This window comes from Prionailurus viverrinus, chromosome A3, assembly GCF_022837055.1.
Source record: "Prionailurus viverrinus isolate Anna chromosome A3, UM_Priviv_1.0, whole genome shotgun sequence".
NCBI classification, from domain to species: domain Eukaryota; kingdom Metazoa; phylum Chordata; class Mammalia; order Carnivora; family Felidae; genus Prionailurus; species Prionailurus viverrinus.
Window position 1 is genome coordinate 118,683,941 of NC_062563.1, and position 26,251 is coordinate 118,710,191.

General features: G+C 38.5%; 1 protein-coding gene and 1 non-coding gene across 5 annotated transcripts in view; one reads left to right on the plus strand and one right to left on the minus strand.

Annotated features, from left to right (window-relative positions):
- Positions 1-26,251, minus strand: part of BABAM2 (BRISC and BRCA1 A complex member 2) — a 400,445-nt gene that overhangs the window by 275,911 nt on the left and 98,283 nt on the right. For all 4 annotated transcript variants that reach the window (XM_047853047.1, XM_047853045.1, XM_047853046.1 and 1 more), the window contains one exon: positions 2,893-3,087. In XM_047853047.1, the coding sequence (XP_047709003.1) occupies positions 2,893-3,087 (195 nt within the window). The remainder of the gene's footprint in view (positions 1-2,892; positions 3,088-26,251) is intronic.
- Positions 2,292-2,396, plus strand: LOC125163110 (U6 spliceosomal RNA). The gene has a single exon (XR_007151280.1). It is a non-coding gene; the product is annotated as a U6 spliceosomal RNA (small nuclear RNA).

The following is a 26,251-nucleotide window of genomic DNA, read 5'->3' on the forward strand; positions in this document are numbered from 1 at the left end:
GAAATAAGCCAGTCACAAAAGGACACATGCTGCATGACTCCACTTATTTGAAGAATCTAAAAGACCCAGAATGATAGAAACAGAAAGTAGAAAGGCAGTTGCCAAGGGCTAGAAGGAAAGGAAACTGGTACTTAATGAGTATAGAGTTTCAGTTTTATAAGATGAAAAAGTTCTAGAAATCCGTTGCAAAACAAGGCAAATATACTCCACACTGTTAAACCGTATACTTAGAAATGGTGAAGATGGTAAATTAAATTTGATGCGTCTTTTACCACAATAAAATAAGCAAAATAGGTTTTTTATTAAACTTTGGACAGAACAAAAAAGATGGTTTGCAACAAGAATAAATTTTAGACCTACTGATTCAAAGGCAATAATCATGGCATAAGACCTTGGGAAACACGTCCTTTAAGAAAAGGCTGAAGAATAAAAGGGGAGGAGCCATATTTAATAAGAAAAAGAAGGCTAAGTGAAACCTAAAAGAACAAACGCAGAGAAGGGAACCTGCAAGTTATTTTATGCTTAACTAAACCGACTTTATTAACTCACTCTTTCAACAATGTTTATAGAATGTAAACAATGTGGTCGGCACTGTTCCAGGTGTTTCTGATACAACAGTGAACAGAGCAAAGATCCTTGCCTTCATGAAATTCTACATGTCGGTGGGGAAAGACGCACAAACAATAAGCGTAATAAATGAGTGCGGTAGACTATTTCTAAGTGTCTCCCAATGGTTCCGGGTATTCACACTCTCGGGTGATTCCTTCCCTGTGTGTGGACTGGACTTAACAGAACATAGAAAACGTGGTAAGATGTCACTTCCAAGATCAGGTTATAAAGACTATGACGTCTGTCTTGCTCACACACTCTTGATCTCTCCTGCTTGCTTGCTCTGGTGAAGCCAGCTGCCACCTTATGAGCTGCCCTGTGGAGAGGCCTTGAGAAGAGGTGAGGAACTGAGGGCGGTCCCGGCCAACAGCCAGCACTGAACCGAGACCCTCAATCCAACGGCCTGCAAGGAACTGAATGGTACCAACGGCCACATGAGTGAACTCGGAATGGATCCATCTCCAGTTGAGCCTCGAGGTGACTGCAGCCCTGACCACCACCTCGGGTTCAGCTTCTGAGAGACCCTGAAGCACAGGGTCTACACAGATTCCTGACAAACAAAGACTACGATAATAAATGTGGTTGCTTTAAGCCACTAAATTCTGGAACGATTACTTTATGCAGCAACATATATTAACACAACATGTTAATCACGTGGTATGTTAAAAAGAGTTGCAAAAAAAAAAAAAGTAGAGCAGAGTAAAGGTGGGGGTGTGTGAGATGTGATTTAAAAATGGGGTGTTACAAAAACTTGCATGTGAATGTTTATAGCAGCATTATTCATAATGGTCAAAAAGTGGAGCAGCTCTTTCTGCCCACGGGTCCTGTCCCCATGCTTTAATAAAACCACCTTTTTGCATCCAAAATAACAATAATAATAGTCAAAAAGTGGCAACGACTCAAATGTCCATCAACAGGTGAATGGATAAACATAACGCGGCATGTCTAAAATGGAAAATTACTTAGCCATAAAAAGACATGAACCAGTGATATATGGAAGAATCCCAAACATATCATCCTAAGAAGCCAGTCACAAAAGTCTACATATTGTGCGATACCACTGTATGAAAAGAAAGTCTATACAGAAACAAAGTAGTTTAGTAGTTCCTGGGGTTGGGGTAGGAAAAGGGCTACCCATAAATGGGTGTGAGGGATCTTACTGGGGTGAAGGAGCCAGTCTCAAACCAGACCGTGGTTGCTCAACTTGGTAAACGTATTATAAATCACTGAATTGTACACTTAAAACAGGTGAATTTATGGTTAAGGAAACTGTACCTCAAGAAAGCTGCTTTTCAAAAAAACAGGCGGTGTTAATACAGGCATGCAGAGAATAGGACACAAGGGGAAAAACGAAAAGGAAGGGTTCAGCCGTGAGAATATCTAGGGGAAAGAAGGCAGAGGAGGGAAAAGTACACAAAGACCCCAGGGCAGCAGCGCACCTGTGTGTGCGCAGCACAGCAAGGGTGTCAGTGTGGCTGGACTTGAAAAGTTTTAGGTGGGAGAGCGAGAGATGAAGCAGGAGAAGCAAGGATGGGTAGAGGACGGTGGTGATGGCAGCACGTAGGGCCTCTGCACGTCCACGGGAAAGACGTGGGCTTTTGCGACGCGAGAAAGGGAGAAGAGATGAAAGTTGTGCGCAGAGGAGAGATGTGACCTGACTTGCATTTTAAAAAGATCCTACAGGGCACGCCTGGGCAGCACAAACACTAAAACCGGAACGATACAGAGAAGATTAGCATGGCCCCTGGGCAAGGATGACACAAGCTCCTGAAGCGGTCCCTATTTTTATAACTAAATATAAAAATGAAAAGATCCTACAAAGTAGGAAAATTATAAAAAGAGATGATAAAAGGCTCCATACAAGCTAGCTACCGCCAGAGTTACTGACCTCTCTGATCTGACTGGGATGCTGACACGTTCTACACTGAAAAGGAGGGGACGCTTGTGTCTCAAAACGTGGCCTCTGTGACCTGCACCAGACCCCAGTCCAGGGGGGCCTGTTATACAGGCAGGTCCTGAAGTTCCACCTCCGATGTGTGAACACCTGGCTCTGAGGACGGGAGATGGAATTTTACACACTTCCCAGGAGATGACTTTTGAGAAACACAATGAACCAGATGAACATTCAAGTCCCTTCAAACTCTGAATTATGAGAAAGTATACAGGCAACTAAAACCACGCTTGTCTAGGGAAATGGCTGGGGTTTACTATAAATGAATAGCTGAATTGATTATTTTATTACAGATGAAGTGCCTTTTTTCCCCCATTCTCGAAAATCCTTACCCAGTTGTTTTTTTTCCCAGCATAAATTTCCATGTTCTCTCCATACTGCGGCTCTTCCAGTAACGTCTGATACTCAAACATGAGGCGGGAGCTCTCACGAAGGCGGCTGCACTGGAACTGGTGATACTGTTGCACAAGCTCCTTCACCACAAGCAACAGACATTCAGGATTTGAAGGATTCCAGGAGGCAAGGTTCTGTAGAAGCCATAAATGAAAGACCAGTTGAAAAGGAATTTTCATACACATCCAGCATCCCATCAGCACATCGACACAGAGGAAAACCGTGAGGAAAATCTAAGATTACTCTTAATTAGCCATAAACTCAGAACTGAAGTGACAAGGGTCTTTTGAGCTTGGTGACTTCTCCTTGTCTTCTAAAAATCCTTGCAGAAAATGAAGGAGAAATTCCATTAGAAGGAGGCAGAGACAGTAAAGTGTGAAGCCGGGTAGTAACAAAATGAGAAACCTAGATACCCTAGAAGACCGTCATTTTAGCCCTGGGAGACTTAATTTCCTCTTATTTTTTTACAATTTTAATTTTTTTCAATCTGCACATAAATTCAGCATTATATGCTAACATCATTCAACCCAGATCCGTAGACCATCTGCACCTATACCAGATATAAATAAATGTTCCGTAAACACTGGAACCCCACAGAAACACAAGCACACCGATGATGGTTTGGTCTGGAAATGATAGGAACGGAGTAGGGAAGAGGGAAAATAAGTTAGGAAATACAAGGTTGAGAGAGAGGAAGGAAATGGCTGTGAGAGCTGACGACAAGGAAAGAAGCTGGGAATGGGGAGAGATTTGGTAAGCATGCAGTCCTTGTTAAGCTCACATTCATTCATTCATTCATTCAACAACAGCTATCAGATGCCTATTACTAAGCTTCAGCCACTGTTCTAGGCAGTAAAGAAAACAAACCAAGCCCTTGCTCCCCAGAAGCTTACATTTTAGAGGGCCAAAATAAGCAACAAACAATGAACTACATCAGATAGTAATAAATGCTACTGAGGACCAAACAGCATGTATCTCGGAAGCCTAGTGAAGGGAGTGGCACAAGGAGAAAGAGGTGATCAGCTTGTGTGAAATGGTGTTGACACGGTGAGTAAGGAGGTCTGAGAGTTGACTGCTAGGTCCAGTGACACAGCCATCAACAGCGTCCTCAAAAAGCACTCTTTGGTGAGGTAAAGCATGACTGTCAAGCATTTAAGAGAGAATGGGTAGAAAGTGCACATAGCTGGTATAGACAATTCAAACTGGTAACTAGGGAGGAGTGTGGGGTCAAGGGAAAGTTCTGCTCAGATGTTTGCAGCCTGCTGGAATGTCCGTGTAGAAAAAGAGGGGGGGGGGCATTAAGGGGGTGGGTGCAGAAGAGCAAGAGGAAAGAAAGCCAACAGGTAGATAAGGATGGGATCTCTAAGAGGGCTGGCTTTAGAAATGAGCACGGAGAGCCCATCCATAGGAACAGGAGGAAAAGACAAGTGAAGGAGGAGGAGCACAGGTAGGTTGTTGTGTGAGGTGACAGGAGCTTGGGGCCAACTCCTCTCCTTAGAGCTTATATGTTCTCCTTGAAACACGAAGGATGGTCATCAGCTGGGAGTTAGGAAGAAGGAAATGATATTGGAAGTTTGAGAAGGAAGTGTGAACCAGTCATTTGGAAGAGTCATTCAGAAGAATAAATGGACTGGAAAAATGTAGGAGGAATTCCAGACAGCACTAAAAGCCCCACTGGGGTTAGAGGTACAGTTTTTAAGTGAGACAAATTAGCATAAATTTCGTTGCCTGGGTGCAAAGGTGGAGTGAGAGGAATTTGGATTTAACAAAGCTTGGGACCTTGCCAGAAAAGCACAATAGAAAGGAAGAGAGGCAAAAGATCTGAGAGGGTTTGCAAAAGAATGATCACAATTATGGACCATGGCTGTTAAGTCAGGAAAAGGCCAAGCAAGTCTGTAAGGGAGGTGGGTTAGTGAAAGGGTGGCAGGACCAACGGTCCTGTGTTTCATGGGTCATTAGGTATCATTACACAGGGAAAGGCTTACTAATAAATAGGGAAGATACATAAGCTTGAACTAGGGCTACTGCAACTCCAAGGACAGTAAGCAGAATGAGAATGACAAATGAAATAAAAGCCTGGTAGGCTGGTGCTCATTAGGGTGAGGTTTGCTCCTCCAATTAGGTCAATCAGTAGGTGTCCGGCAGTAACACTGGCAGTTAATCCCACAGCCGGTGCTACTGGCTGAATGAACACTAACAATCTTGATACCTACTAACATAGGAACGAATAGAATAGAAGAGTTGTTGGAGATGAAACACTAAAAAGATTGAACTGGAAGGATGGGAGGTATGGTCAGAGGATAGGATGATTGCAACTGGGAGAACAGAGATGAGTCTGTTAACTGGTACTGACAAGGTATGGAGTACTACCGAGAGTGCGCCTGGCTCGAAGAATCATTTATGTGAATATTAAACCATATATTTGGGGAATTTGGGGAAAAGGGAATGCTACAAATTTCCTTGGTATTGGTAGCAGCACTGAAGAGCAAGAAAAACACCTCCCGTACCTCCAGATTCTGTTTCAAGTGGGATAATCTGAGGTGTGTCTGGGGTATTGGGGTGTTTAATTACAGCTTCCCGGGTGATTCGAATGCACAAGAAAGGCTGAGAACCACTGACTTGGAGGAAAAAGAATTACAGAAGAGGTTGCAGGTATCTAGGACTCTACTGATAACAGACAGACCATGTTAATACCCCCAAAACACTCAATCTCCAGAAATCTAGAAATTTAGCATCAAGAAAGAGAATACATATTATACTATGAATGTTCAATAAGTGATAATTATATAGCTTGCCAAGTGCTATATAAATTCTAAGAACTTTTCATACGTTCAAGTTAATCCACATCACAACCTTACAAGTTATATTAACCACTTTACACATGAGGCAAAAAGTAGTTTAATATCTTGTCCAAGGTCAAAGAGCTATTAAACAATAAATCAAGTTGAATTTCAAACTTAAGCAATTTGGCTCCAAGTCCGTGCTTAAGTACTACACCAGAGGTCCTTACACATTTTGGTCTTGGAAACCTTTTACACTCTTCAAAAAAAAAGTCCTGAGAACACCAAAGAGCTTTTGTTTATATGAGTTATAGGGATCACATTTACTATATTAAATATGAAAACCAAGAAATTTTAAAAATATTTATTAATTCATGTTAAAATAACAAACCTACTACATGTTAACATAAAAAACATTTTTAATGAAATCACTATGATTTCAAAAAAAAAAACAGCACGGCATTGTTTTATATTCTTGCAAATCTCTTTAATGTCTGGCTTAATAAAAGAGCTGAATTCTCATACCTGCTTTTACATTCAATGTTGCGATATGTAGTTTTGGCTGAAATATATGAAAAAAATCCAACCTCACTCAAATATGTACTTTAAAAAGAGAGGAGTATTTTAATAGCCTTGACAAATAATTCTGGATATATTCTTCTTGGATACTATACCAAAACTCAACAAGGGGTAGTTTCTTAAAGGTTAGTTACAATGTGGAATCTGAAACTATATTCATAAATGTTTCATACTCTTACATCAAATTCCATCCATCTATCCTGCACTTTAAACATATCATTTACTTATATATGATTTTGTACCATCATAATGTGGTCATTTAGAAAATACTGATTCACTGAGTTACGTAAATCTTCCAAACTGTGACACGTTTCATTTATATAATACCAAACAGTCACATTCATTAATACCATAACTAATCTCACCAGAAAAGTCTATCAAAAGAAAACAAACAAAAAGTAAAGAAATGCATCCTTTAAAAGGATAGCAATTATTCTGGTCTACTAAATGGGTTGATTTACAGGCACTAAATGACAATGGGGAAATCACAAAATGCTCTTTTATTTACAGGATAGATAGGTCTTAAGGGAAGTTCAAATAAAGACTTGATGAACAGAAGAAAAGTAAGATCTTCAGCATCATACAGTGAATGAAAGGCAGCCCTAACTATGAACTGATTTGATAAGAAGAGTACAAAGTCTTCACTGGCAAATCTCTTGACTTCAATATTCTGAAAATTCCTTTTGAGCTACTAAGGAACACAAAGTACCAATAGGATAAAACAACATAGTATAAAACTTAAAATGATCAGTATGTAGCTTGCTATGCATTTCCTCCAGAGATTATCATTAAACATTAATAGGAAAAATATGCAACCTTCCATTTCTTGGTCAAGTAGTCAAGTCCCTATTCAAGGACAAAAAGAAAAAACTTTAGTTACTTCAACTTCTATTTTTTTCAATTCTATCATTTTCTTTAGCTGTTTGGCAAGTTACAAGCCTATATCCCACAATAAAGAAAAAGAAGAAGAAGAAGAAGAAGAAGAAGAAGAAGAAGAAAAGAAGGAGGATGAGGAGAAGGAGGAGAAGAAGAAGAAGAAGAAGAAGAAGAAGAAGAAGAAGAAAGAAAGAAAGAAAAATTCTAAAAGCATCTAAACTGGCAAACATCTCTTACCAATTTCAATTCATGTCAAGTAATTCAACCTAATTGTTAAATGCATAAAGATATGCCAACAAGTCCCTTTCCATTAAAATATAATCTCCCAATGCATGGAAATGCATTTGACCTCTTTGGCCATTCAGTGCATACTTCACTGTGAAATGACTTAGCCAAAAAACATCCTCATCAGGGGAGGTAAAGATAGGCTCAACAAGATAAAAATCCTCCCATTATTGCTATATGACCATTTTTACTTAGGTAATTTGTGGTTAGAACCACTTTGTTTAGAAGAGGAGAACACAGAAAATATTACAAGATTGTGATCACTTCCTAACTCTAGGACATATTTTTTAAATGGTCTAACAATGGAGGATGTTGGCGCTTTCCACTCTCGAGTCAAGTTAGATGTCCAAAGGTTTCTTCAGGGAAGTGTGCAGGCCAGCACTTGGGAACAGGGGCTAGGTGGATGGTGCAGTCAAGGCATAAATTAAGAGGCCTCTTTAGAAAAAAGAGAAATAAAAAAAAAAAAAATAAAAATAAATAAAAATAAAAAAAAATTAAAAAAATTTAAAAAAAAAAAAAAAAGAAAAAAGGGGCGCCTGGGTGGCGCAGTCGGTTAAGCGTCCGACTTCAGCCAGGTCACGATCTCGCGGTCCGTGAGTTCGAGCCCCGCGTCAGGCTCTGGGCTGATGGCTCAGAGCCTGGAGCCTGTTTCCGATTCTGTGTCTCCCTCTCTCTCTGCCCCTCCCCCGTTCATGCTCTGTCTCTCTCTGTCCCAAAAATAAATAAACGTTGAAAAAAAAAAAAAAATTAAAAAAAAAAAAAAAAAAAGAAAAAAGAGAAATAGGTATGTCTATATATATACATATTATATATATATGTATATATATAATATGTATATATAATATGTATAATTCTATGTATATTAAGTTCTTATTCTACTTACTTTTGGTAACGCATGAAAGAAAAAGTCTGAAATGAGGATGGTCATGAAGAGTAAGCATAGGACACACACTACCAAAGAAAAGAGAAAAGAGATATCAAAAATGAGGAATGAGGGGTGCCTGGGTGGCTTAGCCTGTTAAACAGACAACTCTTGATTTTGGCTCAGGTCACAATCTCACCGTAGTTCAAGCCTCACATCCGCCTGTGAGCTGACAGCACAGAGCCAGCTTGGGATTCTCTCTCTCCCTCTCTCTATGCCCCTCCCCTGCTCACGCTCTAAATAAATAAATAAACAAACTTTTAAAAAGTGAGGAATGAAAACCCCATTAGAAAAAAGCAATAAAATACAATGAAAGTAAACAGACAAAAGCAGAGAATTAACTACTATTATGACACTTTATTCACTCTCACTAAACACTGATGAAGCAGCTCAAGGGAAGGTGTGATGTCAGTTCTTTTTAAAGACAGGTTAACCAGAGAGGCTGGCTAACTCTGGTAATACTCAGGGGCGGACAGTGACAGTGCAGAATGTAAATCTGCCAATCCTCTCTTCAGTTCCCTGAAACTTTGGCTGCTAACCAAACAGTTCGCACCTGCCTCCCTATAGCCGTGACCCATCTCACACCTGGTGCTAATTCTGGATTCCCCACTTTGGCTCCCCTGCTGGGGCTGCCAGATGTGAGAGATGTTCCTGCTCATGGGACCCTCAACCATCTCACATTTCTCTCTCATCAACACACTCCACCGCATATGTATACTCCCAAACCAATGGCTCCACGACCTTGAACATGCCCAACAAATCCTCAGTTCCTTGTCAGCTTCCTTATGTCAGCAACACAGTGAAGGATACTGTTTTCGGAGGCCTAGCTCACCCTCAATTCACATCTCACTGAAAACATGGCTTCTCAGCCATACTGAGGCAAATTTAGACACATCAATCAATGAAAAAAGTTGGGAAACGATGTGCTAAAGTTCGTATCTTTGGGGGGATAAAGGAGAAAAATAAGCAAATTAGCAAATGAGCCCTGGGGCCCATCACTGCCTAATAATGGAGAGAAAAGAAATTGAAGGGGAAATTTTTTTGTTTAAAAACAAAAATCTTATAACGAAAAATTTCCATTAATAAAGGAATTACCTGACACTTCATACTACAAAATTTTGCGCTGTCTGGCAATCAGATAAAATGGAAATCAAAACTGATTGACAGCATATGAAAAGCATGCAACCTTATTAATAATCAAAGAAATGTAATATTCCTGGGTTCTTTTTTGTTAACTAACTTTTCGTTGAAAAAAATAATATACACACATGGTAAAAGAAACAGCACTTTTCCAATAGCATAAAAGAGTATCAACAACAAAAGTTAAGTCTCCCTCACAACTTCCAGATTCCCCAAGTAGATTTCCCCATTCCCCAAGTAGACTACTCTTATCCCCCAGAAAAAGCAACACTGGGACTGTGTAAGGCACCAACACTTGGCCCTTCTTGGGTATTTCTAGATCACCTCTAGCTCTGCTACCGCTGCACCTTCTCCCCCGCTCTCTTAGGCTACATACCCTAGCTCCCCTGGTTCAACTAGCTTCCCTTGAATCAGCTGTTAATGTGAACTCAGTAGCCTGACTTTTACTCCAAGATGGGTCCTTGGTCCCATAAATTGTTTCTTGCTCTCTCATGGGACTCATGATTCGGCCAGCCCATCACTTTTTAAGCAACCAGCTAATGCTAGTGAGGATGCAGTTTAATGGACACTTTCACACATGAGAGTGAAAATTGATATAAGCAGTTTCATTCTCAAAACCCCGTAGAAGTCCTATTTCTGGGAATCTATTTAAGAAAAAAAATAAAGGGAAAGTATCATAGACAAAAAATGTACAGTCATTTAAAATATCATGCAAATGCAAATAACCTACATGCCTGATAATAATAGTTGAAAAATTGTTATAGTCATTCAAAGGAATACGCAGCCAGTATGTTTACAAATACTGTGCAAGAGCACAGAAAATACTATTAAATACTGGCAAAATATTAAATGAAGACAGATACAAAACTACATATACATTAAGATCTTGACTTGATTGTCCCCATCCCCTCCTAAGCCCCTACACACCAAAAACCACCTGTGCATAAAAAAATTATTTAGAAGAAATGTTAACAACTGATGTCTACAGTTGGGAGCTATTTAGAAGAGTTCTTTTTTCCTTCTTCTAAATGTTCTACACCTTCCAAATTTATATAAATGCGTGTGTATATGGGGCGCCTTGGTGGCTCAGTTGGTTAAGGTGCCAACTTCAGCTCAGGTCATGATCTCGCGGTCCGTGAGTTCGAGCCCCACGTCGGGCTCTGTGCTGACAGCTCAGAGCCTGGAGCCTGTTTGAGATTCTGTGTCTCCCTCTCTCTCTTCCCCTCCCCTGTTCATGCTCTGTCTCTCTCTGTCTCAAAAATAAACAAACATTAAAAAAAATTGTTTTAAATAAACGTTAAAAAAAATAAAATAATAAAACAAATGCATGTATGTGCACATAAATAACACATGCACGTATTTTCATAATGGAAAACTACAAATTTGAAATAGTAGAGCGCCCACGTGGCTCAGTTGGTTAAGGGGTCTGACTCGTGGGTCCAGGTCAGGTCATGATCTCACGGTTCATGGGTTCGAGCTTTCCATCAAGCTCCATGCTGACAGTGCAGAGCCTGCTTGGGATTATTCTCTGTCTCCGTCTCTCTCTGCTCCTCCCCTGCTTGCTCACTATCCCTCTCTTACTCAAATTAAATAACTAAACATTAAAAAAATAGATTAATATACTTCAAATACCTCATTTCAAACTGTCTTCCAATCTCAAGTTGAAGAAATTCCACTTGCCATTTACAAATTTTATGAGGTCAGACTTCAATTGTCTCTTTTTATCAACTCAAAGTTACCCAGTTCTACAGCCTTCTGGAGAACAAATCTTGCATCGCTTAACCCTAGATAAATATGCTTTAAGTAACCTTGAACTGTTTCTTAAATTCCAAACCTCACACAACATTTCCAGAAAGCTACTGCAATATGCTATAATGTAATGGCAACAGTTGTAGGAATTCATTATGCTTCTCTCAACCAAAACTCTTTTGTGTTAACATTCCTCTGAATGGAAGTCTTAGGAAATGACCGGTGACATTTTACATTTCTAACAAGAACTGTAACTGGACAGCATGAATTTTTAAAAGATCATTTCATCTATGGGATACAAAAGATAGAAATAAATCTTCTAACTGACCTATTTGTAAGAGGACCACATATTATCAAAAATGAATGTCTACACTGTGTACAATAGCTCCTGTAACACATCACCTAAAATGACTTAAATGAAATTATTTTAAACTTTTTTAATACTTTTTTTAAAATACAGCAACTTCTTAAAGTAGAGTTAACATAGCATGACGTTTAAGGGTGGGTGACAGGGAAGCTGAATTAAGAGAAGCTAACTCTAGGACTACACAGAGCAAGTCTACTTCTACCTGCATAGAACTACCCTCCACACATTTATAGTCATGTGGCTAACAAAAAAGACAACACAGCACTCACAAGCATATCCCTTACAGTTAACTTGTAGTTCCTGTTTAACTTCTATCTTTTGAGAAAATTCACACGTTAAGAACAAAACGGGGTAGGTGGTAGGGGAGAGTACCCCGCAGTTGCATTCTGTTCCACTAAAATTTGTAGGGTAACACAAAAATAAATACTGGTAAGGCAAAAAAATTAAATACGGTCATTTTGTAATCCTCAGTGGCTTTATTTTCAAATACTCTAATAATTATCTTCATCCTTATAAGCAGGGCCTATTGAGTATGAGATTTGAGATTGTTGCCATGATATTTGAAGTTGTTGTTAATGACGGTCTCTGAAAACTCAATGGGTTCTGGGAAGTACAGAAGAGCTAACTGAAAAGATACAAATCTCTGACATCCAAATGAACAGGTAAGGAGACAACCAATATAAGACCATTTCTGGAGTTAATATGAGCTTTAAAAGATACTCCTAGAAACAGTTAGATTAAATCTTCATATCTACTTAGGAACTGTATATGACAAGTAAATTGAATATACACTGGTGAAACAAGGTGACGGTGCCGCCTGTGTTCAGGGGCTACTGAGGGAGGAGGAGAAGGCACTCCAGACCTTTTAAATCCTGCTTTAACCAGAACACCGCTGCCATTCTGGTTTTTGTTTGGTTGGGTTGGGTTGGGTTGGGTTGGGTTTGGCTCTGGCTTTGGTTTTGTTGAAGTTTTACCTAAGACATCATCTGAAAAAAATACTGCTGGGAAAATGGGTCTCATCTAATACACAGTAAATACTTTGAAATCTCATGCTCCTTTTCCCCTTCCTATCTGTGACCATCTTCATCTTGATACCAGAATCCCTGATAAGCGGAAGCCAGGGAAGCCAGACCCATTAGATGACTTGGAGAACCCACAAGAAGAGGTGCTGAAGAAAAGCATTTTCTCTAGTTTAAGACAGCAGCCCCAAGTCTCAATTAATGTACAAATACACAGCTCATGCTTAGAGTAAAAGGGATTTGTCACCTTAAATCATACATATCTTGATAATAAGCAAAATGGAATTGGTATCTTCTCAAAAACTCTAATCTATTTGGGTCATCCATGAAAGCTTCTGGCTGTGATTTCTCCCTCAGCTTTCTCTAGAGCTCTCCAAGGTTCTGACCTGCCTCTCAACCAAAATCCAACTTCCCCGAATTCTTTTTTTTTTTTTTTTAACTTTTTGTGACCTAGGATCTTTCTAAAAGGGCTTTTTTGTTGCCCTGCAGGATAAAATACAGCAGTGCATTCCCTGGCTTACAATCAATAAAATCTCCTGGCTACTAATGGTAAAGTGATCCTGACTGTACATCAGTACAGAACAGGGCCAATATGTATCTTTAAGAAGGACAAAGGTAAAGTCCTGAACAAAATCCACAATTAACCTTACTAGCTGAAAAATCACTTTTCCATGTGATTTCCCCAATGATAGAATTGCCAGACTCATAATAGAAAAAAAAAGCAAAACGAGGAATCTTAAATCTGAACTTTGAAATGCCATTCAGTAGGCAGCCCCACCCACAGTTGATAGGTAAGCAAAACTTCCAATTAACAGAGGACGTCTGGGGAATCTTCAAACATCTACAACGAAATGACCTATCAGTGCATCACACCAGAATTTTCTATCATCCCAATTTTGTGCTTGGGTGTCAAAATGGTGCACTTGACTTATTTAGTTTCTTCCACAGGTAAACATGCTTTTAATCTAAAATATACAAAAATATCTAAAATTAGATATTTGGCTCCATTTAGAAAATTCAAAAAATTATCCCTTCTTGCCCATCAGAAATTACTGTAAAATTACCTGTCAACTTTTCTTAAAAGGTGACCAGCATGCAGGCCCAGGTCATGTTGAAGTATCCCTTCACATAGGTTTCTATGACCAGCCCGCACACTTCTAAGTTCTGTTTCTTTGGAAAGAAAGTACTGTTTCTTTGGAATTGGAGGTAGATAGATGATAGGAAACAAGGGTTGGAGGGAACAGGGGAGGGAAGGAATCTCAAGCCACATCCCTTGGCCCAGCCTTCCTTTTTATTAAGAGGAAGAAAACAGAGAGCAGATTCCTTTCTAGCTTAGAAACCCCCTTAGGTGCAATAGAGTTGAAAAGAAGGGACAGAGTACTGTCCACAGAACCTTTCCCAGCCTTTCTTCTCTCAATAGTATAATCACTTAAAGAATAGTAATGGTAGCTTTTCCCTGACATCTTGAATATAAAGAGCTAAGACTGGGAACACTGACATCACTGAATAGAAGCACTTTGGAGAATACGGACTTGAATAATAACTAAATCCACTCTAGCAAGGTGCTACCTTTAAATATAAAATCAAATCTATTGGGAGCTAATATGCTCAAGTTTTATACCCACTGTTGATCAAAAAAGTATGAATAAGTAATATTATTATTAAGTTCAATTTTGCATAAAATGCCAGTGTAAATAAACCCTAAGCACTAAAAATCCTTTTGTGTGGCCAACAAAGTGTTTTAAAGAATTTAAATTTAAATTCCTTTAAGCTGAGCACACATCCAGCTCACCAAGACCCCAACAATCTCACACACACATACACACACACATACACACACACACACACACACACACACACACACACACACACAATCCTCTGTGGCCCAAATTAGTTGTGCCCCTGAAATGAATGTTGCTATTTACCTGAGTCACTAACACCACACCCCTTCTCAATCGATGTTACTCAATTCTAAGAATAAAAGGCAACACCGCAATGGCAGAAAGAAAATTGGCAAATGTGATTTCTAACTTAATTCAAATTGTTTTTCCTGGGGATGTATTTAAATTGTCCAGGTTGCTCGAATATCATCCAGGGATGTGATTTTGAAGGAGACAGCTTGTTACTGGTTTTCCTGGCTGTACTACAAGAAACAACAGTGTGAGCTTATTTTAAGTTAATGTGTGCTTCTGTGTTTCTTTACAAGAAATTAACTGCAATCATTTAGTTAAAGCAAACACTTTGTTAGGGTTTCGTTTTTCATCAGAAAATGTCTTCAGGAGTCTTTTAAACTTAGAAGATTAAGAATCCCAACTTCTGCTTGTAGATTTTAAGCTTGAAGCAAATTATTTACATCACAGGGAAAGATCATTCAAGCCTAGTGATCCTTTGTGGCACTGTGTTTTTTAGCCATACGTGAGCCGCAATATCCTAGGAGTCCTATCCATTCTCCCAAATCAAAACAGTAATCCTTTGCCTGCCTCAGCCAGAACCAGACCTCGGGGTCAATTCTCATTTCTTTCCAGCTATGATAATCACAAGGAGACCCATAGGAATGGGCAGTATGGAACAAAAACAGAACAAAGAGCTTCAACCAAGTTATTTTTAACTAGAGAAACACCTGCAGGCTCTGACACCTGGTTTCTGACCCCTGCCCTAGAGGATTTCCCTAGCTGGACTTGGCCTCTGGGCTACAATGATTTATATTATACAACTGTTTCTCCTGACCTTAGTTGAGCTTCCAGGACTGAATTCCAGACCTACGGACTTGCCAGATACTCCTCCTCTTAGTCAAAATCCCAGTCTTGGACCTTCCTGGCCAGTGGTCTTAAAGTCACCAGTTGTCCTAGTAACACAATTTTTGTGTAAAAGACTAGAGGAAACGTCAGCTAAAAAAGAAGCTACCCCAAGCTCTTCTTCTTATACCAGCCACAAGCAGCTAAAAGAAAGAAAAAAACGATTCAAAGTAACACCGACCAAATGAAAAGATAGCCACAAAATATAATACATGGGGTAGGAGAAGCTTTCAGTATCTTTATCCTTCCCCCTAAAAACTCTACCTCTTAGCCCCAGGTCCATATAATGTCCTTGTTCTAAATCCACATTTAGAAGACATGTATTGTTTGATGTCCAACACCCATTTCCCTCCTTTTGGTAACACAAGTTTCCTTTGGGAAACCACTCCTCCCCATTCTCAGGCATGGGTTTTGAGTAAGAACCTCCACTCCAAGCTCCTTGGGTCCTGACCGCCTAACCCTATCAACATTTCCTACGCACTTAGCACCTACATTTGATTCAACTATGGGCACATATCCAATCAAACCCAGTGAGATAAATGAAGACATCAGTTGAGACTTCCGAGAAATAAAAGCGTTCTTTCCTTCCGCAGTGGGAGAATATAAAGTCTGAACCGGAGTAACAACTCTGTATTCACAAGGGAAGGGACTGAGCTGCTGGATGGATATGGAGACTAAGAATAAAGTCAGCACAGTGAAAGGCAGAGCAGAAAAGAAACAGAAACAGAAAGAAACTAGGTCCTGAAATTACATTATTTCAGCCGTTGGACCAAGCCTTATCTGAAGCCCACCTTTGGTCTTTTGAGTTCTGTAAGCCAATGGATTCCCTTTATTGTTTAAGCCAGCTTCAATCAGATTTTCTGTGAGAGAGCAAGAAGAGAAGGAAAAAGTGAGAAGGGGGGGGGAGGAATAAAAGAAAGCTGATACATCATAACACCGTATCTCCATCTTACCTCCTCCAGGAGAAAAGAACAGACGAAGAGGTACATGAACTCTTATGAGGCCATATAACTATTCAAGAGATCTTTAACCCCAAAGTATTGCCTCAGTTTGGGTCTGATGTTTTCTGAGAAAAAAGTTAAGTAGCTCCTTATGTTATTTGCAGAAAAATCTATGCAGATGGTTTAATCTATTTCCACTAAGCCAATAATGATTACAATCATTTCTCTTAGGGGAAAAATAATAAAAGGGAAGGAAGGAGGGAAAGATGGAAGACTCTACCCTTGTATATTACAACTCATTCAAAGAAATCAAGTTAAAATGGACCTGAGGTAGAGCTTTTCACACACCAGTCAGGTACTGGATTGGCGGGGGGCAGGGGGGAATAAAGTGAGACTTCTTGTAGAAGCCAACAGTGCCGCTGCAGGGCATAGAAGAGAAAAATGAGCAACTGTTCTAGACCAGATAAAGACGCTCTGGTTACTGACGTGTATTCGGAGGTTGTATCTGACAAGCAGCAGCATGTCACTTCCTCAGCACTGAGCTTAGAGAGGAGGTCTTCTCTGGCTTCATGGTCCTGTGCCCAGGAGATATTTCTACCTTCCCTCCAGTTGACTGAAACATAACCAGCACGTACGAACTGTACTATGGCAGCTCATGAATGCTGGCTCCGTGCCAAGCTTGAAATGTGCACCTTTGACCAGTAAGCCTTTACATCTTTTGCACGCGTTCTCTCTCCAGAGACACGAAAACAGGGCCCCCACAAAGCAGCCACAGTGACTGCCTTTGAACCATTTGTAAACTGAGCAATACACAGCAATTACTCAGTTGTATCAATTTTCCCTTTCTTAAACTCACCATCCCTCTCTAGCCCCCAAAGCCATTCCTCATCAGTCCTTTCAAAGCTGTGGTACCCCTCACAGCCAACCAAAGAAAAGCATCTGTTTCAAATGTGCCATCCAAACAGACATCCCTGGACCTCAATTATTTAATCACGTGTACCCCTCCAATGAAATGCCTCAAGAATCTTAACAAAGCCCTAACATAGAGAGCTACCAATTTCTAATGCCAACAGCTCACTACCATCCAACAGAATGAGGCTCTTTTTACCCCTAAATACCATTTTTAAAAATTCCTTTAACAGAGGGTTATCAATACACAATCTTCATTGACCAAGAAAGCCTGATATCTACCTACAGCTGTAGCTCTCATCCTGGTTGTCATCAGAGTAACCATGGAGGCATCTGAAAAAGACAGATTCTTGGGTCCTACGCGCTGAGACACTGATTCAGCAGACCTGGAATGATACATACTCCCTGGCCCTAGAAAATTTGTTTCGTGATTTTTGGAGCCACATTCAGGCATTCCAATGCAAGGCAGAAACCAGAAAATCTGATCATCTTTCTGATGAGTTCTCTCCCTGAGATCAAAGACCCAAGTAATTTCACATAAACTCATTAGGCCTTCACATAAGATCCACTGCCTAAATGATGGCAAAATGCTCCATCCACTAAAGTTTTCCATTCAAGTTGCCTCACACATTTCCCAGGTAGTAACAGAATGGTCTCCAGACCTCTGCCTATCTCTAGCAATTAACACGTGGAATTCAGGGCACTCTATATCCAGAAAAAAAAAGTCTTCAGAAATGAGGAGTCAACATCATTCTTACTAATTTCTGTTTCTTCTGCACTAATAATTCTTCTAAACTTGATCCCCTCACCCGCCTAGATCAATAGTATATTCCAGGCTCCTCCTAGAATATCATCATCCCTAATTTAATGTCACCTATGCTCCAGAAAAAAAAGCACCAAATAGCTTACTAAATTGTATGATCATTCTTAAATTGGACATATTTAACTTTAAATCACCAACTTTTCCCTTAAATGTTTTTGTGATGCTTCCATTAATATGAAGGAATCAAAGAAGGGTTGCAATCGGCAGCCTCAGAGTGCAGGCATGCTTTCTTCAAGCCACACACATTTTTTACTTTAAAACCTTCAGACAAAGCATACACACTTCAGAGGTCACAATCCCCACCAATTACAAGTGCCTTTGGACCTATCTTTTTCACTCATTTTTATTACTTGGCTGGTTCCTTTAGGCATCTGAGTTTGCAACACCTGAATTAAGATTTTAGGGCATTTCCTCAAGATATTTTTAGTTCCCTCTACAGTTCCTTCATTTGTGGTAGATGCATAAGGTGTTTATTAGTGTAAGCAAAATGCAACAGAAAAAAAAAATGGCTAAGGTTTCTCAGGCACTGAAAATGAAAGATAAAAAGAAAATTCTCCTATTCAATGTGCCCACTAATGTTTGTAAAGCAAATGACTGTCTGGGTGATATAGTTACTTCACATTACCTTCCCTCTATTGGACCATAAACGGTATGAGAACAGGGATAGTGGTACCATTCCTCTTTGTGCAAGGGTTGGGCTGGACACCGGCTATTCAACGTGGACACTCCAACTATTTGTCAAGTGAATGATCGCTACTATTCAATTAATTATAAACTATGTTAAATATATTAAAGGATTCAAAACTTTTCCAGGGTCAAGAAAGATACTGGCTACTGGGAGCTAAACTAATCTGCGGTTATAAGCAGAAGTAGACAAGGGAAACTGAACAGCAATTCTGAAAATACAATATTGCAATATGACTAATTATAGTCATCAATCATTAAAAGTTTCAACAGTCTGAAAAATATTATCTTAAAAGCATTTCAAGATAGAATTTCTTTCCAAAGGTTAGCACACTTAAAATAAGAATGTAAAAAAAAACACAGCTATAAAAACAAAATCAAATTATCATGCCTCAATAGACAAGGTCTAAGGGATACAAAATAGCACATTAAATCAGTTCCCAGTTCAAAAAAAAAAAAAACCTGCATGAGATGTTGATCTTCCTGTTTTTCATAAACCTTATAATTGCGCTTCCAGAAAACTACCAAGCATCTGCCTCTATGTAGCTAATTCATTTAATCTTGGAGCTCTCACAAGGAAATAGAGAGTATACTGTGCCAGGATCACTATCTTCTCTAGCCAAAATCATAATGCCTTGGAGCCAATTTCCTTTTGGTAAATTTTGATCAAATTCCTTCAATTTGCAACTTCCTTAGTACTGGTAATGGCTGCACATGTCACAAGTTAGTGTGTGTGTGTGTGTGTGTGTGTGTGTGTGTGTGTGTAACAATATACATTACAAATTTAATAGTAATATGTACACATGTGCACACAGTTGGACGTACCCACACATGCAGTCACACATACATATCCATGCATACCGATTCCTATACATCTCTCTATTTGATGCTCTGTGAATACCACAGTCACAAAGCCCATTCAGACTTCCTTGATCCAGTAATAATTCTCTGGTAACTAACATTACTTTGTAAATCTGCATTAATCAATTCTACTATGCAGCTAAACATAATGATAATCAAGGTTAATAATAATAATGCTGATGTGATAAATAGTCCCTTAAAATTTTCTGAATCATTAAAGAAAGATCACATTATGTTCTACTTTTAGAGTAAAGGGCATTTTATCAAAATTCAATTATTTTAAAAGAATTGGTGACCCATATATGGCTTGTCCAGTAAACTTTTAGAGTCTAAATATTTGATTAATCAGTATACCTTATTTCCCAGTTATTCTTGATAAAGTAGAATTTCTGTGATTTTTAACATATGGCTCCTATATTTAAAGTGCACATATTACATACTATTAACAGGGATTACAGATTAACCACATCACATTTTACAACTATGATCTATAATTCTTCAATCCTTGAAGTGCCAAACTGTTGACTCTCTAGTTGTTGTTATTCTTTAAAACTAAGCCACATTAAATATAATTCACCTTTCCTGATGCATCAAGGTCATTATTATGAGAATGTATTATAATCCTGCCTTTTTAAAAAAATGGTATCAGTAGGGGGTTAAGTGAATAGGGTTATCTGTCTTTAAATAACTCTAGAATAATGCATCTTTATAATCCTTCTGTTGTTTCTGACAATTCTCTTCAAATTACTATACATGATATTTGTCTCATTTTGCTATATCCTGTGTCATTATCAATCTTAATCTTTAGTCATGCATTATATACAATTACCTAAGTAAAAACTAAAATGCCTTTATATATCTCATGTATAAAATAGAGCACATAGTCCCTACGACGGCTGTTACAAAATTAAGAACCTCTTATTTTTTTGAGGGGTGGGGCTTATTTTTGGTTTGTGACTATGACCAAATGGTTAAAGGTACATGAAATCTGAGACATGTATCTACCTACCAATTTATAGGAAATTCAGAGGAACAAAGGAACATGTTAAACTATGCCACAGGCATACAATCAACAAAATCCAGTGTGTGGTAATTTCAAAAGACAATGGCCCTACTTCTTCAACCACAAACTGCACATGGGAGAAAATGAAGATGGAGAAAACTTATCGGCTACAAGAAACTTAGCAGCTAAAAGACCTAACAATTAATCACAGCATGTAGATTTTGGCTCAAACAATTTGAAATTTGAACACTGGTTATTGGTGATGCTAGGGAATTCCTGGCAATGTTTTTAGGCAAGATAACAGTATTTTTTGGCTATGTCTCTTAAAAGACTTCTTATCACCTCACACCTGTCAGAATGGCTGAAATTAAAAACATTAGACACAACAGGTGTGGGCGAGGATGTGGAGAAAAACAAACACTCGTGCACTGCCGGTGGGAATGCAAACTGGCGCAGCCACTGTGGCAGACCGTACAGAAGTTCCTCAGGAAGTTAAAAATAGAGTTACCTTATGATCCAGCAATCACACTAGTGAGTATTTACCCAAATGATACAGAAACACTAATTCAAAGGGATAGCTGCACCCCTATGTTTATAGCAGCATTATTTATGAAAATACAATTATGAAAGCAGCGCAAGTGTCCATCAACGAATGAATGCACGGATAAAGAAGATATGGTGTATACATATGTCTGTCTGTGTGTGTACGTATACACACACACGACGGAATATTATTCAGCCATAAAAAAGAACGAAATCTTGCTATTTGCAACGACATGGATAGACCTAGAGAGTATTATGCTAAGCGAGATAAGTCAGTCAGAGAAAGACGAGTACTGTATGATTTCATTCATATGTGGAATTTAAGAAACAGAACAAACAAGCAAAGGGCAAGAAAAAAAAAAGAGAAAGAGAAACAAACCAAGAAACAGACTGTTAATTATAGAGTCTAACCACAAACTGATGGCTACCAGAGATGAGGTGGGTGAGGGACAGGTTAAATTTGGTGATAGGGATTCAGGAGTGCACTTGTTGTGATGAGTACCGGGTGATGTATGAAAGTGTTGAATCACTACATTGTACACCTGAAACTAATATTACACTGTATGTTAACTAACCTGAAACTAATAAAACACTGTATGTTAATGATAATAAGATAATAACTAAAATAATGATTCCTTATCTTTTTATTAATTTTTTTAATGTTTATTTATTTTTGAGAGAGACAGAGACAAGAGTGCAAGGAGGGGAGAGACAGAGAGAGAGGGAGACACAGAATCCGAAGCAGGCTCCAGGCTCTGAGCTGTCAGCCCAGAGCCCGACTCAGGGCTCGAACTCACGAACCATGAGATCATGACCTGAGCCAAAGTCGGACGTTCAACTGACTGAGCCATGCAGGCACCCCAAAGATTCCTTATCTTTTTGAGTAAATACAAAAGTATTTACAGATGAAATGACATAATGTATGGGATTTGCTTCAAAATAATATGGTAAGAGATAAGTGAATGTAGATACAGATGAAACAAGACAGAATATGAATTGACAATTCTTGAAGCTAAGTGAAAGAGCCATGAAGACTCATTATACAATACTGTTTACTTTTATATATGTTTGAAATTCTCTGTAATACAAAGTCTTTAAAAATGAATCAGTTCTATGGTTACAAAGAATATTGTTTCACTCTGATTTCTAAAAACTGTCTAAGAATTATGTTTTTGTGTCTAAAAATGGCTAGTTACAAATTTACAGTCATAAATTGATGTTAAACATTTTAAAAAGCTCTATCATTAAACTGATCTTAATTTTTTAATCGACTAAGGTTTCTCAATTTTCAAACTTTTCATTAATCCTTTTCCTTAATTTCTTTCTTTTTTTGTTTTGTGGAAAGAGAGCGCACATGGGGAGGAGCAGAGGAAGGGAGAGGGAGTGGGAGAGAGAAAGAGGGTGGGGGAGAGGGGGAGAGAAACGGGAGGGGGGAGAGAGAGAAGGAGAGAGAGGGAGAGGGGGAGAGAGAGAGAGAGAGAGAGACAGAGAGAGAGAGAGACAGACAGAGAGAGAGACAGACAGAGAGACAGAGAGTGAGTCTCAAGCAGGCTCTATGCTCAGCATGGAGCCCAACGTGGGAGTCGATCTCACAATCGTGAGATCATGACCTAAGCTGAAATCAAGAGTCAGATGCTTAACTGACTGGGCCACCCAGGTGCCCCTACCTTAGATTTTATAAACATCTTCTATTGCATTATTTTCTTAGAAAACAAAATTCTCACAGGACATGCTGTAAAACAGCACATTTACATTACAACTTTAATGATTATAAATAAAAAGGTCTAAAAAGTACTAACAAAAGAAATGGTGCCTAGGCTCTCTTCAGGAAGTTAAAGTCATGTTAATGGATTTATTTTTAGTCTTCAAAGTTTGCAAATTACTATTAATAGATTTTCTCATTCAAAATATATTAAGGGTGTCAATTTATTCACTTTAAGCTAGAAAAGGCACAGTTTTTTAAATTTTTTTTTAACGTTTTTATTTATTTTTGAGACAGAGAGAGACAGAGCATGAGCAGGGGAGGAACAGAGAGAGAGGGAGACACAGAATCCAAAGCAGGCTCCAGGCTCTGAGCTGTCAGCACACAGCCCGACGTGGGGCTCGAACTCAAGGACCATGAGATCATGACCTGAGGCAAAGTCAGACGCCCAACTGACTGAGCCACCCAGGCGCCCCAGAAAAGATACATTTTCAACATAAATCTACAGCTAATATCTCAAAATCATTTCTATTCAGTTCTATTCATGTATCAATACAAACACACAAACCCAAATGTCTAAAATAGTTATTTCATCTTTTCCTGACTCTAAAATGCTTTTAACTTAATATGAGTGGATTTAGTGAATTTGGGCTCAGGAGCAGTACTGAGGTAGGGTTGAAAGTAAAACAAATGATTAACTTACACTTATAATGTATTAGTTTTTAAATTAAAATCAAACTTCCTTGGGACAAATTTTGCATTTTTAAAATACTTCCTACAGGGTCTTACTGAGCTAAAGTCCATGGTAACCTTCCAAGTACCTCCAAATCAATAAAATAAATAAATCCTTTTAAAATGTCCTTTGAACATACAAATGATATACAATTGTTATATTAGTCCTTACCGATGAATTTTGTCAAATCTCCTAAAGGACCCCTTTGATTTCAAATGAGTGATGATCTCTGGTAGACAATTTTAGATACTATAAGTAATTTGCTTCCTTTCTTTTAAAAAATCTATAATAATCCAGACTTTTTACTTTTCAATATGGCTTCTTCATAAATGTTCTTGAAATACAGTCAAGAAACTACATTATAAATGTGTTGAATGTTTTGCTTATAATAATATTGTGCTTCTATGGTATTTTCATAATCCCAATAACTTAAAAACATTTTTTAATGTATACAAGGTCTACTGAGTCATTGTCAGTTCAAGGCTACAAACCACTCTGTGGTTAACTGATTACATCAGACCAGCGTAAGGGTTGAGCTGGCACTTTGCAGGTTTAAATATCTTGGCTCTCCAAAGCCTGTGTGGGGGCTGCAGTTTGGCATAAAATTCTCAGCCGGATGCAGATAATTTCTCCGAAAAATGTTTTTAAATGGCTAAGAGGGTTTTTTTTTGTTGTTTTTTTTTTTTAGCTTTTTTAAAATGTTGGAGAAAGCATACATTAGAACCAGGTTCAAATTTATGAGGCTCTTCTCCTTTCTAAAATGTTCCCATCCCCATAGATAACCCAAGTACAGCAAAATAATCCCAAACCTAAAGACTTTCAAATAAAGTGCAAAGCCTCACATTTATATGAGTTTAAATGTAAGCTCAAAAAGCAGAATAAGCTGCTTCCAATTATATAGGGAAACAAGGGGACTTCTTTGAAAATACAAATATTTGCCAAGCTCTCTGTACTTATCATTATTATGTTGCCCTTGGTCATTTTGGTTTCCACACCCACAATTTTATTTCTATTTTTCCACTCAAATATTACTTTCCTTACTCCCACAACAGCCTTGTGACACTGGGAATAATATTAAGAGTTTTATCAATAAATATAGGCATAGGTACTAGATGCCTTGGCCAGCATAATCCATCCCGTAATCAACAGAGCTGACCAGTACTCATCCAAACTGTCAAGGTCATCAAAAACAAGGGAAGTCTGAGAAACTGCCACAACCTAAACAGACATGAAGATTATGCAAGACTAACGTAATGTGGTATCTTGGACAGGATCCTGAACAGAAAAAGAACATTATTTAAACAAAAAAAAAAAAAAAAAAAAAAAAACTAAGAGAATCTGAATAAAGTAAGGGCTTTAGTTAATAATACTGTATCAATATTGGTTCATTAATGTTCACATATGAATCACAGTAATGTAAGATGTTAATAACACCAGGGGAAACTGAATGTGGGGCATGCAGAAACACTGCACTATCTTTGCAATAATTCCGTAAATCTACACCTAAAAATTCTAAAAGTTCTAAAATTAAAAGTTTGTTAGGGTTTATTCACTCATCAGGCCCTGTATGCCAAAAGCACACAAATCAAGCAAATTGGAAGACCAGCCTCTGAAACAAGTGGAGAATGTGAAATAATCAATTTCAAGATTCTGAAGGAGTATAATCAACAGTTAACCGCACATTTTTCTTTAAAAATATATAATAAAAATTTGACTCCTCTGAAAAACTAATGCGCGTACATGAAGTTCATAACAATTTCCAGAAGTGCACTTAACAGCAGGTGGCTACAAAGATATCAAAAATTTCTGTAATCCTCAATACCACAAGGGGAAAAAAAATTACCTAGATCATGAACATCTCACAAAAGCTTCAATGTCTTTTTCTAAAAAGGAAAACAAAACCTAATAAGTCTGCAGTAGTTCCTTAAAATCAGAGGCTATGCTAGTAATGAGTAATCTTTAGCTTTGGATTCCAAACCCCTTACAATTTCACCTCAATCTACCTCTGTAACTGTATTTTCTAATATTTGCCCATGCAAACTCTCCCCCAATAAAACCAGTTTGCTGCTCAGTGCTTCCAATATGTTATCCTTGGTTCGTGATGCTTCTCTGGAAGCTCTGTTCATTTTCTAAATCCTATCCCCTGCTTGAAGACCCAGGTAAAACCCTCCTACCTGCATGAAGCCTCAGATCACCACAGACTCCACAATCACTACCCCATCGGAACTCCGGTGCCATTAATGTGGTACTCAGCATATCGATGCATTTAAAAAAATATACGTATTGGTGTGTACTTACTAAGTCCCCTTACCACACGTAAGTGTTAGAAATTAAAGATGAATAAGATACGGTCTCTGCTTCAAGGTGCTCAGGGAATGGTAGAAAAGACAAAAATGGAAACACACAATTACTGGACAAAATAGTAGTGCTCCAGAGATAGTATTACGGTGCCATGACAGTATACTACAATTTGCTACAATATTTCTCTTTTTAAGTTTAAGTCCTATTTCTCCGAACAAGCCAAGGTCCTCTTGAAAGGCAGGTTCTTCATCTCCAATTCAATGTTGTGTGTATGCTAGCCAGAAAC